Source organism: Nannobrachium achirus (assembly GCF_963921795.1).
Source record: "Nannobrachium achirus genome assembly, chromosome: 2".
In the NCBI taxonomy this organism is placed as follows: Eukaryota; Metazoa; Chordata; class Actinopteri; order Myctophiformes; family Myctophidae; genus Nannobrachium; species Nannobrachium achirus.
This window is the reverse complement of record NC_137811.1, coordinates 61,876,756-61,890,658: the sequence shown is the minus strand read 5'-3', so window position 1 is coordinate 61,890,658 and position 13,903 is coordinate 61,876,756. Positions and strand designations below refer to the sequence as shown.

General features: G+C 41.8%; 2 protein-coding genes across 3 annotated transcripts; both read right to left on the bottom strand.

Moving 5' to 3' along the window:
- Nucleotides 1–3,017: 3,017 nt before the first annotated feature.
- LOC308308923 (tubulin alpha chain-like) lies at nt 3,018–4,847 on the bottom strand (the record flags this gene model as incomplete). Its single annotated transcript, XM_080754378.1, has 3 exons — nt 3,018–4,171; nt 4,271–4,419; nt 4,619–4,847. The coding sequence occupies 3 exons, from the start codon at nt 4,845–4,847 to the stop codon at nt 3,197–3,199; spliced, it is 1,353 nt and encodes a 450-aa protein (XP_080610504.1). The 3' UTR covers nt 3,018–3,196.
- Nucleotides 4,848–8,083: 3,236 nt separating this feature from the next.
- LOC308295059 (tubulin alpha chain-like) lies at nt 8,084–11,782 on the bottom strand (the record flags this gene model as incomplete). 2 transcript variants are annotated; one of them, XM_080738008.1, is made up of 4 exons in its annotated part: nt 8,084–9,609; nt 9,715–9,863; nt 10,165–10,387; nt 11,702–11,782. In XM_080738008.1, the coding sequence occupies 4 exons, from the start codon at nt 11,702–11,704 to the stop codon at nt 8,635–8,637; spliced, it is 1,350 nt and encodes a 449-aa protein (XP_080594134.1). In that variant the 3' UTR covers nt 8,084–8,634. The 2 variants fall into 2 exon arrangements, with proteins under 2 accessions (XP_080594134.1, XP_080594133.1); XM_080738007.1 differs by lacking the exon at nt 11,702–11,782 and having other exon boundaries at nt 10,165–10,393.
- Nucleotides 11,783–13,903: the final 2,121 nt, after the last annotated feature.

Genomic DNA, 13,903 nt, shown 5'->3' with positions numbered 1-13,903 from the left:
CATCTCGCCTTCATGGGATTGGAAAGGGAGCTTCCCTCAAGAAATTCAAAGAAAGTGACATATTGAGAGCAAGCCGAGGTGTTCTATGCACATTCAGCTTCTACAGATGATGTGGCAGAAGCTGGAGAGAAAGCAATGGTGATTCCCTACAATGGAAAAATCAACAGACACCCTGGACACCCTCCGATATCATCGGTTCTGTGAGAAGGCGGCATCAACGTCAGTAGCAGCAAAGTATCACAGCTTACATGTGTACTTGCAAGTGCAAGAATGGAAGGGATCTACAAATGGACCTAATCTAACGCAATGGGGATGGCAGAAATGTGATGAGGGGTTTGTGCCAATTCAGACAACCCTACCCCTGAGTAAGCCTGGCTACGCGAGGCTACCCTACCCCCTGCTCCAGAAAGGCTTCTGTGGGTCATCAAGAGCAACTGATGCACATACAAAAAGAACAATATCGAGTGCAATCCAGCATGTGCACACTGCAGAGGATTCAGCTGCACTAAATCAATGCAGATGCACTGTGACGATGATGAAGATGACATTTTGTAGTGTCATAGTTTCCACATAATGTAATTTAGTTGTTTGATTACTTGATCAGTTGTGTGATTATGTGATCATAATGCAGTCTTGTCACTGATATTCTGTATCCATAAGTCAATCCTGTTATACTGGCACCTGAATAAAAGGTTAGAACCGTCTGCTCCAGTGTCTCTCTCTCTACTGCATTCTGTATCCTTGTTTTGATACAAGGAACAAATAGTAAACGTATAATCTAGCAGAAAGGGCAAAAAAAAGAAAGAAAAACATCTTTGGTGGGGTCATACTTACAGGCCATTTTCAAAACTTTCCCTTCGTAGGATTCCTTAGGAATTGTTTTATGTTATTCAGGACATATTAAGGATACAAAATCTGCAGAGTTTGGTTTTGTTGCAATTCTTTATCCTTGTTTTGATGCAAGGAACAAAAGTATAATCTAGCAGAAAGGGCCAAAAAAACGTCTTTGATGGGGTCATACTTACAGGCCATTTTCAAAAACCTTCCCTTCATAGGATTCCTTAGGACTTTTTGTATGTTATTCAGGACATATTGAAGATACAAAATCACTAGTTTGGTTTTGTTGCAATTAGTGGGAGGTTGACCCCCATTTTTGCCTAGATTTCCTGTACTATTGGTTTGCATGCAGACCAACCCCCCCCCCCCTCATCTGAATGCTATAATAACTAATATGACTGGGACCAGCCAGAGGCCCCTCAAGGACCCCTGGCCCTAACCCCACTTTGATAACCACCACTGTATGTGGATTGTGCATCATTCAGTCTGTTGCTTTGTGAAGCCAAATGAATAACAATTAATCTACACACAATAGTTTAATTGGCTATATGATTAATATTGAAACCTATGATAAAGTCATACTTATTGTCAGAAATATTTAATTGAAACCAATGAAATTATGCAAATACAATGCCATGATGCAAATACATATCAATCATCTGCAATTGAAGGCTCATTTGGTAAGATTCTTTAATAAGGATGGATAGATAGATAGATACCTTTATTATCCCAAGGGGGGAAATCAGTCGCCCAGAGGCAGCACAGCAGTGTAAGGTTATTTACAAGGCTGTTTATGTGTCATAATGATTTATTTAGCCCATATACGCTTAGCTCCAAAGTCTCCAGAATTGATCTTTGTACCTGTTTTAAGTATGAGTAGCACTCTGTTCCATTGTTTGTGGGCATGTCCAAGAATAAAGGAGTTTTGGGAGGAGGTTAGAAAGGAGCTACAACGGATACTACTTATTAACATTGAGCTAGATCCAAAACTCTTCTTACTAGGCCTTTACCCGATTGGCCATAGGATAAAAAACAACGAGATAAAAATTTCTGGATCTTGGGTTCCTGCAAGCCAAAAGGGTTATCGCCCTTACATGGAAAAAGACAGGGAAACCTAGCATCACTCAGTGGTTTAAGGAATTGTCTTTGTGCCTTCCATTAGAAAGGATCACATACACTCTCAAGAACAAACAAGAGCTATTTGAGAAAATATGGGGGAATTTTATCCAGTATGTCAAGGGCAATGATCTCTCGTATTTAATGGAGGAACCAGGTGTGGGGTAGCTGCATTCCCTCTGCGGTCGTTTGTCCAGCCTTGTGGCGTGGGACTCTGGGTGTAAATAGTATATGTGCTCTTTGAATTATTTAATACTCTTATGTGTCGTGTTAGTGTCAGGTTTTTTGGTTGTTCTTTTTGTATGTTGTTGTATTTTCTTTTTTTGCTTGTTTTGTCTCTATGTGATCTATTAGTGTCTTGTATTATGTTGTTTTGTATTATGTTGTTTCTGTAAAAAAAGGAAAAAAAAAAGAATAAACATATTGTTTAAAAAAAAGTATGAGTACCTTAATTGCTACTATACCTTTCAACACTGAATGGTAAAACAATTTCACACCATTGCTTCCATCTAGTGGTTGAGAAAGGAAACAGCAAGGATTATAATAGAGTATGTGTGGGCGCAATCTATAACAGGTAATGTTTTCGCCCAGCATCTGTCCAAGACATCTTAAGCAATTAGTAACGGATTTGCACAAAACTAGGTGGAATGGTTGGTTCTGGCTGGGCTATGGTCTTCATACCTAAGTAAATGCACATCATTATATTATAAGACCATAATTCTAGAATGTTTAAGCTTTGATCTGAATATTTGCACTTATTCAGAAGTGGCCAGTGGTCTTTTTCAGTCTTCACCCTCTCAATGAATAGACTGAATCTAGAGCCATTGGCTACTGCAACAGTGCTTGTATAAGGGATTAACTGTAGGAACAAAGCTTTTCATTAATCAGGATCCTGAGGGAAGGTAAAAGCACTTATAATCTCTACAGTACATTTCTTTTTTTTTATATATTTTTGCATAAACATAAATCTGAATAAATATGAAAGTAAACCCTGCCTAGTCCAAACAGTTTCAGATTAGAGGGAAAACAATGGATTTAATTTTTAAGTAAAAATTATGCAAACATTTTTCATTTCACCCTGTTTATTTTCAATCAATAAGAGGATAGGAATGTGCAGAGAAGAGAAAGAAAACACATAAACCTTTCTCAACAACTTTCAGATGAAAAACATATATAACAGAACATACAAGAAACAATTTAGAAAAAGGAACAGAAGAGGATCTCAGCACACAAATATAGCATTCTAGTACTCTTCTCCTTCATCCTCATCTCCAACACTATCAGTGCCCACTTCTTCGTAATCCTTCTCCAGGGCAGCCATGTCCTCTCTGGCCTCAGAGAACTCTCCCTCCTCCATGCCCTCACCAACATACCAGTGGACGAAGGCCCTCTTGGCATACATCAGGTCAAACTTGTGGTCGAGACGAGCCCAGGCCTCAGCGATGGCTGTTGTGTTGCTCAGCATGCACACAGCCCTCTGGACCTTGGCCAGATCACCACCAGGAACCACTGTGGGAGGCTGGTAGTTGATGCCCACCTTGAAGCCAGTGGGACACCAGTCCACAAACTGGATGCTGCGTTTGGTCTTGATTGTTGCAATGGCAGAGTTGACATCTTTGGGCACCACATCTCCACGGTACAGCAGACAGCAGGCCATGTATTTACCATGACGAGGATCACACTTCACCAACTGATTGGCCGGCTCGAAGCAGGCGTTGGTGATGTCTGCAACTGACAGCTGCTCATGATAAGCCTTCTCTGCGGAAATGACTGGTGCGTAGGTGGCCAGGGGGAAGTGGATACGAGGGTACGGCACCAAGTTGGTCTGGAACTCTGTCAGGTCTACGTTCAGGGCTCCGTCAAAGCGCAGGGAGGCAGTGATCGAAGACACAATCTGGCCAATGAGCCTGTTGAGGTTGGTGTAGCTTGGCCTCTCAATGTCCAGGTTCCTGCGGCAGATGTCATAGATAGCCTCATTGTCTACCATGAAGGCACAGTCAGAGTGCTCCAGAGTGGTGTGGGTGGTTAAGATTGCGTTGTAGGGCTCCACTACAGCCGTGGACACCTGGGGAGCTGGGTAGACAGCAAACTCAAGTTTGGACTTCTTCCCATAATCGACAGAGAGCCGCTCCATCAACAGGGAAGTGAAGCCAGAGCCAGTGCCGCCACCAAAGCTATGGAAGATGAGAAACCCCTGGAGGCCAGTGCACTGGTCAGCCTGAAAGAAAAAAAAATATATAATTGTCTTTAGTCAGTTGAAGCTTAATTTAGCTATACAAGCTGAGCAGTTCTGTATTAAAAACATCAGTGCTCTCACCAGCTTTCGAGTTCTGTCCAGAACCAGGTCAATGACCTCCTTGCCGACGGTGTAGTGTCCACGGGCATAGTTGTTGGCAGCATCCTCCTTTCCTGTGATCATCTGCTCAGGATGGAACAGCTGGCGGTATGTCCCTTTACGCACCTCATCTGTAAATAGATTTTAAGGAAACAGTTTAAAGTTGCTTGCTATTCATTATAATATTTAGCCTCCAACAATAATAATACAACTTACTAGAAGTATTTATATTTGTATTTTTACTATTTTATGTTCACATCTGGGAATTTTAGGATCAAGTAAATGCAAGAGATTTATAATATGATGGTCCACATCATTAGGGCTACTGACCAATGACAGTGGGTTCCAGGTCAACAAAGATGGCTCTGGGGACATGCTTTCCTCCTCCAGTCTCGCTGAAGAAGGTGTTGAAGGAGTCGTCTCCACCACCCCTAGTCTTATCACTGGGCATCTGGCCGTCAGGCTGTATGCCATGCTCCAGGCAGTACAGCTCCCAGCAGGCATTGCCCATCTGGACTCCGGCTTGGCCCACATGCATAGAAATACACTCACGCTGCATAGGAAGACATGTAATGAAGCACAAATTAAGACTAGAAAGGGGCACTCAGTAGAGCACATATCTTTTTAGTATACGCCCGGTAGTGCAGCCTCTCTATAAATATTAAAGAATACACTTTACGAATACACAACAGAAGAAAAATATACCACCGGACGGAAAAGTGTTTTACTTTTGCATAATATAAAAGGACCTGAAAGTAAAAAAGCCATAGTGCTATCTTATGTTTAAATCTAGTAGTAGACCTGTACTTAGGGTGACCAGATCCAAACTGGTTATTCGAGGGACAGAAGTATTGTTTTTGTGGGACGGGCAGGCGGGGTGGTTAATAGCAACTTGGGCAACTTAAGTTGTTGTTAAATGCTTTGAGGTCATTTGAAACTGCCTATTGTTTTGTTAGTAACCCGCTGTAGCCTAGGTGATATTTCTCATGTTATTTTAAAAGGCTTAAAAACATCTTGCAGTTGCAGGGAAAGAGACAATGAGAGAGATTTACAATGGAAAGACAATTATTAGGAGGATACCCTATAATTTATTCACGTGTTGCTAGAGCAATGCTGTACGTGTCTAACTTGCTCACCTATCAACACCTACACATTTCTTATTACTGGAGCCTGCCAATCTCAATGTGGGACAGGGTCTCAATTTGTGGGACGCCTGAAAAGTCATGGAAATGTGGGACTGTCCCACGCAAAGGGGGACATCTGGTCACCCTACCTGTACTGAACTGTACTGCCTTGTGCTTTTCCTATGCGAGCTGCTTATAAAGTATTCAATCAATCAATCAATCAAAAACTCCACTGCGCCCCCTACCGATATGAAGAATAGATTTTCTTTTCTATTGGCACGAGATCTGTAGGGGGCGCAGTAGAGTAACTATTAACAAAAATGCCCTTTCGATTGAATATTGAATTACTCATTTAAACAGTCTTTGTTTCGGTGAGTAGAAAAATGGTATTCTTTATTTTGACTGAAGTCGAGACTGAAGCTGCGCTGCATAACTGACATAATGTAGGGAAATAGTTATGGGAAGTTCAGTACATACGATACTGTTATATCAGACTACACAATCTAGGTCAGGTGGACATACACTTCTTCCTGAATCAGCCTGCTTAACTGCTAGCCTGTCCCATTTTGTCTTATTTCAACTTATTTGTCTTATCGATAGAGGGTGTCGACGAAAAACGTTATAGCTTGAGTATGATACGCTTATGACAGCTCAAAAGGCGGGAAACATAACTTTGTGTGCGTGTGTGTGTTGGGGGGATACATTTAGCAATTAAGCAATAGGGGACTGCCCATAAGTCCGAAATCTCATTAGTCCTACATATCATTAGTCCTAAATTTATTTAGGGTTAGGTTTTAGGCATAGTTTTACTGAGGTTCGGGTTAGGTTTAGGCATAGTATTTGCCATGGCACCAGTCATAACTTTGTGTGCGTCAGTGCGTGTGTGTTGGGGGGATACATTTACCAATAAGCAATAAGACTTTGTCCATTACCACATTCATTACATCTCCAGTACATTTAATACCTCTACAAAGACAACTAATTACGACTTTTGAGTCTTCTATAACATCGTATATATCAATCATATTTAATATAGCAGAGTAAACTAGACTCCTCTAGACAGACTTCTAAACTATTCAAACGTAAAGGGGGGAACTCGTGTCAGGTGTCAGTCCGTTTGTGACCCAAAAAAAAGAAGAAAAAAATAAAGCATTTTGGTTTAGAAATTATAGAATAGATCATCCCAATCCAAAACGATACATTTCTTTAAAGAGAGAGATAGAGAGAAAGAAATGCTTCTATTTTACTCACCATTTTGTCTGTTCTGTATTGCTGAAAAGCACCCGGTTATGTTGAGTCACTTCAGCGGTATGACTTCTCCAGTCCTGAGAGCAGACGTTACAGTTTGATTTCAAAAGTCTCTTCACACTGGAGCACTGATTGGCTGGAGAGATCACGTGTACTCATCAGCCATTGGTTGATACGGAATTCTAACTGCGTAGTTCCATGATGCTGGCAGTTATTTACTCTGCAAAAACAATAGGTGGCAGCAGAGCCTTCTAGAAGACTCTGGGTGGCAGCAGTGTGCGCCAGTGTGCACTAGATAAAGCCTGATTCGTACTTAGTCGTACGACGGTGTCGCGCGTCGAAAATAGCCGACCTAGACCTACACACACTCACAACGTGAGCAGAGCTCCATAGAGTAGGGCCATTCCCACTTAGTTGTAAAAGGTACCCCAAATGATTTTTTAGTTGACCTTGTACCAATATAGAGTTATAAAAGGAACTGTGCTGTAACGAAACTGTACCTTTTCCTATGTAAGGAAGTAGTACCATTTAACATGTAAAACTGAACTGAAAACACTGAGGGAATCTACAAGAGGGTACAGAACAAGCTGTTCTTCCTGAGGCACATAGGTATTCAACTTGTGAATTCCGCTGCTGCAGATGTTCCACCAGTCTGTTAGTCAAGTGCCCTCTTTGCCATGGTATGTTGGGGGTAACAATAACACCAACAGAAGGGATGCCAACAAACTAAACAAGCTGGATGTCATTGTGAGGAAGGCTAGCTTTGTAGATGGAGTTGAACGGAATAATCTGGAGGTCGTTGCGGAGTGGATGAGGGCGAAGCTGGACACTATTTAGGAGAACCCATCCCATTCCCTCTAGGATAAGCTAGACTAGAGTATCCTCAGCACACCACATGTGACATTAGCCACCAGGCTCCACAACCAGGGTTGGAGAACTTAAGGCCTACTTGAACACCAACTAATATGTTTTGACTAATAAAGGTATACTTCCAGTACACATTGACATTGCTAGCCTGGAATATTGTTGCTCTTTCAGCATGTTTTTGAGAAAAAACAAATGCTGTACAACTTTGAGAGGCCTCTTAAGGATAATACTAAATTGGGCATAAATTCATCAAGATAACTCACTTGAAGATCTGTTGATATCTGTTGATAGAGTATATTAATTTTCATATTCACTACTTTGAGAGGCCTCTTAAGGATAATACTAAATTGGGCATAAATTCATCAAGATAACTCACTTGAAGATCTGTTGATAGAGTATATTAATTTTCATATTCACTAAGACGGTACACATAATTTGAGATATTATGCTGTGCATGTGTAATATACAGTATATAATGATCATTTTCCAGACATTCAACACATTTTTGAATTTAACATTCGATCCTTTGTGGCAAAATAGTGCACAGTACGACACATTGCTTGATACAACTTTATTGTTTCCAACTGTTAGTTTAGTACAGTTTTATTTTTCAATTTCAAAACTTTGTATGAATTCATTGTAGACCTTTAAGTAGCTTGAATTAATTGGCATTGCAATTAATTTCACTTCACTGGCACCGTCCAACAGCCAAGTATGTACATTATGTAGCCATAATGTAACTGAGCAACTCCTAGGTGTGCACCATGTTTCTAACAAAGAGCTTGCATGTATTGTCAAACCTCCCTGGATGAATACAACTTCATAAAATAATAAGTATAAATCATTTGAAAACTCAAATTTGGAATATTTTGGAATGTGAACATTTCAGTTGCTGTGGCATTTCTGACTAACACAGGCTCTCATATCTTAACAGACCAAGTAAAGTAACATTTTGGCCAAAGCCTCTCAGTGCCACTGACTAAACAACCATTTTCCTACTGTTCTGAATTATAAATATACACTGAACATGTAAAACAAAGCAGAAGTAATAATGTTAATGCAAAAGTAGAACAGCAAACAATAAGTGTATCAAGTGCAAGTGGCCTTTTAATACTCTTCTCCTTCATCCTCCTCTCCAACACTGTCAGTGCCCACCTCTTCGTAATCCTTCTCCAGGGCAGCCATGTCCTCTCTGGCCTCAGAGAACTCTCCCTCCTCCATGCCCTCACCAACATACCAGTGGACAAAGGCCCTCTTGGCATACATCAGGTCAAACTTGTGGTCGAGACGGGCCCAGGCCTCAGCGATGGCTGTTGTGTTGCTCAGCATGCACACAGCTCTCTGGACCTTGGCCAGGTCACCACCAGGAACCACTGTGGGAGGCTGGTAGTTGATGCCCACCTTGAAGCCAGTGGGACACCAGTCCACAAACTGGATGCTGCGTTTTGTCTTGATTGTTGCGATGGCAGAGTTGACATCTTTGGGCACCACATCTCCACGGTACAGCAGACAGCAGGCCATGTATTTACCATGACGAGGATCACACTTCACCAACTGATTGGCTGGCTCGAAGCAGGCGTTGGTGATGTCAGCGACCGATATCTGCTCATGATAAGCCTTCTCTGCGGAAATGACTGGGGCGTAGGTGGCCAGGGGGAAGTGGATACGAGGGTACGGCACCAAATTGGTCTGGAACTCTGTCAGGTCTACGTTCAGGGCTCCGTCAAAGCGCAGGGAGGCAGTGATCGAAGACACAATCTGGCCAATGAGCCTGTTGAGGTTGGTGTAGCTTGGCCTCTCAATGTCCAGATTCCTGCGGCAGATGTCATAAATGGCCTCATTGTCTACCATGAAGGCACAGTCGGAGTGCTCCAGAGTGGTGTGGGTGGTTAAGATGGAGTTGTAGGGCTCCACTACAGCCGTGGACACCTGGGGAGCTGGGTAGACGGCAAACTCAAGTTTGGACTTCTTTCCATAATCGACAGAGAGCCTCTCCATCAACAGGGAAGTGAAGCCAGAGCCAGTGCCTCCACCAAAGCTATGGAAGATGAGAAATCCCTGGAGGCCAGTGCACTGGTCAGCCTGAAAGAAAAACATACAATTGTCTTTTGTCAGTTAAAGCTTAAGTTACTAAGCTACACAAGGTACACAGTTAACTAAGATCAACCACGTCATCAGGGCACTCACCAGCTTGCGGGTTCTGTCCAGGACCAGATCAATGATCTCCTTGCCGATGGTGTAATGTCCGCGGGCATAATTGTTGGCGGCATCTTCCTTTCCTGTGATCATCTGCTCAGGGTGGAACAGCTGGCGGTATGTCCCTGTACGCACCTCATCTGTGAATGAAGATTTCAAGGATCAGTTGCCAATCATTATTCCTTTGGTTTTCTTTGGTGTGTCTAATTTGTGTAACCAACAATAAATAAAAACATTTTAAGGAAACAGATTTAAGTTGTTGCTATTCCTTATGACATTTAATTTAGTAATAATAATAATATTACTAATTATAAAATACATCTTAATAGTAGTAATGAAAAATGTTCACATCGGGAATTGTGGGGTCAAGTAGTGGCTGCCAAGAAATTAACGATCACTTATTAATTTGATAAATGGTTCATTTTCATTAGGGCTACTGACCAATGACAGTGGGTTCCAGGTCGACAAAGATGGCTCTGGGGACATGCTTTCCCCCTCCAGTCTCACTGAAGAAGGTGTTGAAGGAGTCGTCTCCTCCACCAACAGTCTTATCGCTGGGCATCTGGCCGTCAGGCTGTATGCCATGCTCCAGGCAGTAGAGCTCCCAGCAGGCATTGCCCATCTGGACTCCGGCTTGGCCGACATGCATAGAAATACACTCACGCTGCATAGGAAGATAAATAAATACATATTAATAAATACACGAGAAAACAAAAATTAGACTTTTGAGTGTCAGAATGTACTAGGAAAATTAGCAAATACAATCCTGTTATAGAAGAGAAGCATCCTTAAAATAATTCTTTTTTTACAGTCTAGGTCAGACTACACACACTTCCAGAACCAGGCTGCTAGGACATTTTGTCCCTTTTCATTACAGTAGCAGATGTCATTATATTCAGCCTCAGTCATTATAGTCTCATTCGGCACATGACTGGGCGATTTGGTCAGTCCTTTGTGGTGGTTGCCATCCAGCTACATAACCACGCCCTCATTATGTCCTGTTCTATCCTTGGATTAATGACTCCTGCTCGACTCTGGCGCATTTGCTCATCATCATGTACATCCCAGGCCAGCAGTACATGAGCTAATGTGGCAGTCATCACATGAAGTGTATTGTACAGCATGTTCGTCTTGCATACTGACTGGCAATAATGGCTTTGCGGAGGAAGCCTATTTGACCCAAAATGCCCCAAATCACGAAGGCCTAATCAACCCCAAAATGTAATCACATACTGCGGGGTGTCGCAGAGACAAATGTGATTTCGCTTATATGCCCCTAGGGACCACCGCAAATGAGATAAATGTCACCGCTTGTTTAAAGTAGGTCGTGAGTCAGCAACATATTCTCGCGAGATCCGGTAACAACGACCATATTGATCCCGTAAGTATGACGGTCACGTGGGGTGGTGACCGCGCCCAAATGAACCGGAACTGTGCCATTTCGTACTAGGCGGGGAATTATTCCGGCTCTTTTGTCTAAAATATCAAGGATCTTTTGTTCTTGGGTTGGGTCTCTACTAGGCCGGTCAAGAATCGATTATACTCCCAGTTTATAGTCCATTGTACGGCGGCGTACCGTCGAACAATGGAGTATGATAAATTAAACTGATGGCACATCATAGCAGCCCAGAAGGCGGGAATAAAATGTACAACATTCCGAAGATACATTTTCGTCCAAAAATACCAAAGTAGCCTTTTTAACATTACTTCATCTTCCATAATAACATTGTATTTAACATACAGGCCTAACAAAACGCAAGAAACGTAATATCTTCCTAAACTGTTAAAATCGGCACTTTGTGTAACGTTGGGAGGAGAAGAAAAAAAAAGATGGGGGGGGAAAAAAACCTCGGCAGTCGCGGTCAATGTGTGACAAACTGGCAACATTAAAAACATTTTGATTTAGAAAAGATCATGCCAAAACGACACATTTCGACGCATAAATAGACAGAGAAATAAAAATTGTGATTTTACTCACCATTTTGTCTGTTCTTTGATTTAACTGAAAAGCACCCGATTATGTTGAGTCACTTCAGTGGAATGACTTCCTCCAGCCCGAGTTCGAAAGCCTCTCTTCACCCTGGAACGCTGATTGGTCGGGGAGGGTCACATGTACTCATCAGCCATTGGTTGACACGTAGATCTAAAGCCAGATTCATACTTCGTTGCACGGCGGTGTCGCGCGTCTCACATAATAGCAGACCTACAAGCTCACAAGGTGTCCCATCCACGACGCACCCTGAGCTTGTAGATCTGCGCACGCGACAGTGGCGACACATAAGTACGATGCTGTATAGATTCGGCTTAACTTTACTCTGCATGATGACGTGACGAGTTAATTTTTACACTGCAAAACAGTAGATGGCAGCAGTGTGCTATAAGAGTGTGCTAGCTAGTACAGTCTATGCCGGTTAGTAGGACATCCAAGGGGACGTCCATGCTTTGCATTTTAGGATGATGAAAATGTACTTCATTTTATGTATTTCTGTTTTTATGTATCCTTATCCATTAGTTGCTGAACATGTGCCTGTCCTCCTAGATGCTAATAACTTTATTTCGATTTTGACAACCTTTTGTAGATCTTAAGATTAAGCTTTATTGATTTGAACCCCATGGCATGACCCCATATCCCCAGGGGAAATTCAGCCTGGCCTTGTGTCATTGTAGCAACAGCAGTGAAAAACACAAGTAGGCCTAATACAGATATGTGTATCAACACTGAATTTGAGAATTAATGCACAGTCTGTCAACACTACAGACCGTCAACAGTATAGGCTATCTGGATGAATACACACAGTAGCCTACAATCTATCAACATTCAACAGTCTATGGATAATTGGATATTGATTGATTGGTGTCCACTAACAGGGTAGTTGCAGCCTGTTCTTGCTCCGTAGCCCACCACCAGCTCCTTCTTTCTGAAGATGTGAGCTGGAGGTGATTGTTGTTGTTGTCACACAATCAAATGAAGTTCTCCATCAGGGCTCTGTACTTTGTTGTGATGCAGCTGACAATGAATGGAGTCAGGGTTCTCATTTGTGTGGGCTCAAAGTGGGCTCATTTGACAATGACACTGGTGCTCAGCTACTGCTCTGGTATAAGAAAAGGACTACTAGAGGGTGAACAGAAATGGTAACAGCAGCTCCTTGGGGAGAACACCAGCACATGTGCGACTGGCTGCCCTGCAATCTGATATACTGGTCAACTGTAGTCTGTATTCCAGGCCACCTGGTGGTGGTACACCTGCACCACTGAGTTGAATAGTCTTGGTATTTTACTTTTCAACAGATAATAGCTTTTAATGTTGAATTATGATATAAAAGTAGTGGCAAAAAGGGCACAGCAATACACAACTTTATTTCATTTATATTCATGTCATTCTTTCAGACATAATGAATCCAAATTTAGGTTTGCAAACATTCAAAGGAGATAGATAAAACATTGCAAATCCATTTTCAGAATAAGTGTGTAAATTCACAGACCATAATCCTGACTCGAAATCATGTGAATTTTGAAGCTTTTTTTTAAGTAGCTTGCATTGATTGGCCTTCAATGTAAGTTTAAATAATTTAGCTTTTAGGTAGTGTTACTGTAAGTAGCTCTAGAATTTCAACATCTCACCCCACTGTAACTGCAATAGCCAACTGTATATTGATCTGCTGAGCAACCCTTATGTACTGTACGTTTTTAAATGCACAAATTAAAATAAAGTAGACAGGTGGTATATCCACAAAAGTGGTGGGCACACCAAGCCTTTCTGTACTACAGAACCATTTTCCTATTATTCATACTAAAAATACACACCATTTGGGTACTGTAAACTAAAACGTCCTCACATTTGGGTACTGTAAACTAATACTTCCTCACATAGGGTAGGAACAAAGCTTAGTGTTATTCAGAAGCCTAAGGCAAAGGCAAAGGCACTTCTCTTCAATCATTTCATTAGGCTTACGGTAAAAAGTTCCAGATTAGGTAGACCTATGGGAAAACAATGGATTCATGGACGTATATTGTAAGAGTGAAGCTTTAATGCCACTTGCTGGGATTCTTTTACATACAGTTACATTACATCTTAACTGCACATATCAGTTACAGCTTGAATGCAAATGTTTATTGATGTCACCATTTCATTCAAGACTGTACAGACAGATTTCAGGATTTAAAAATTCAGACTGAAGCC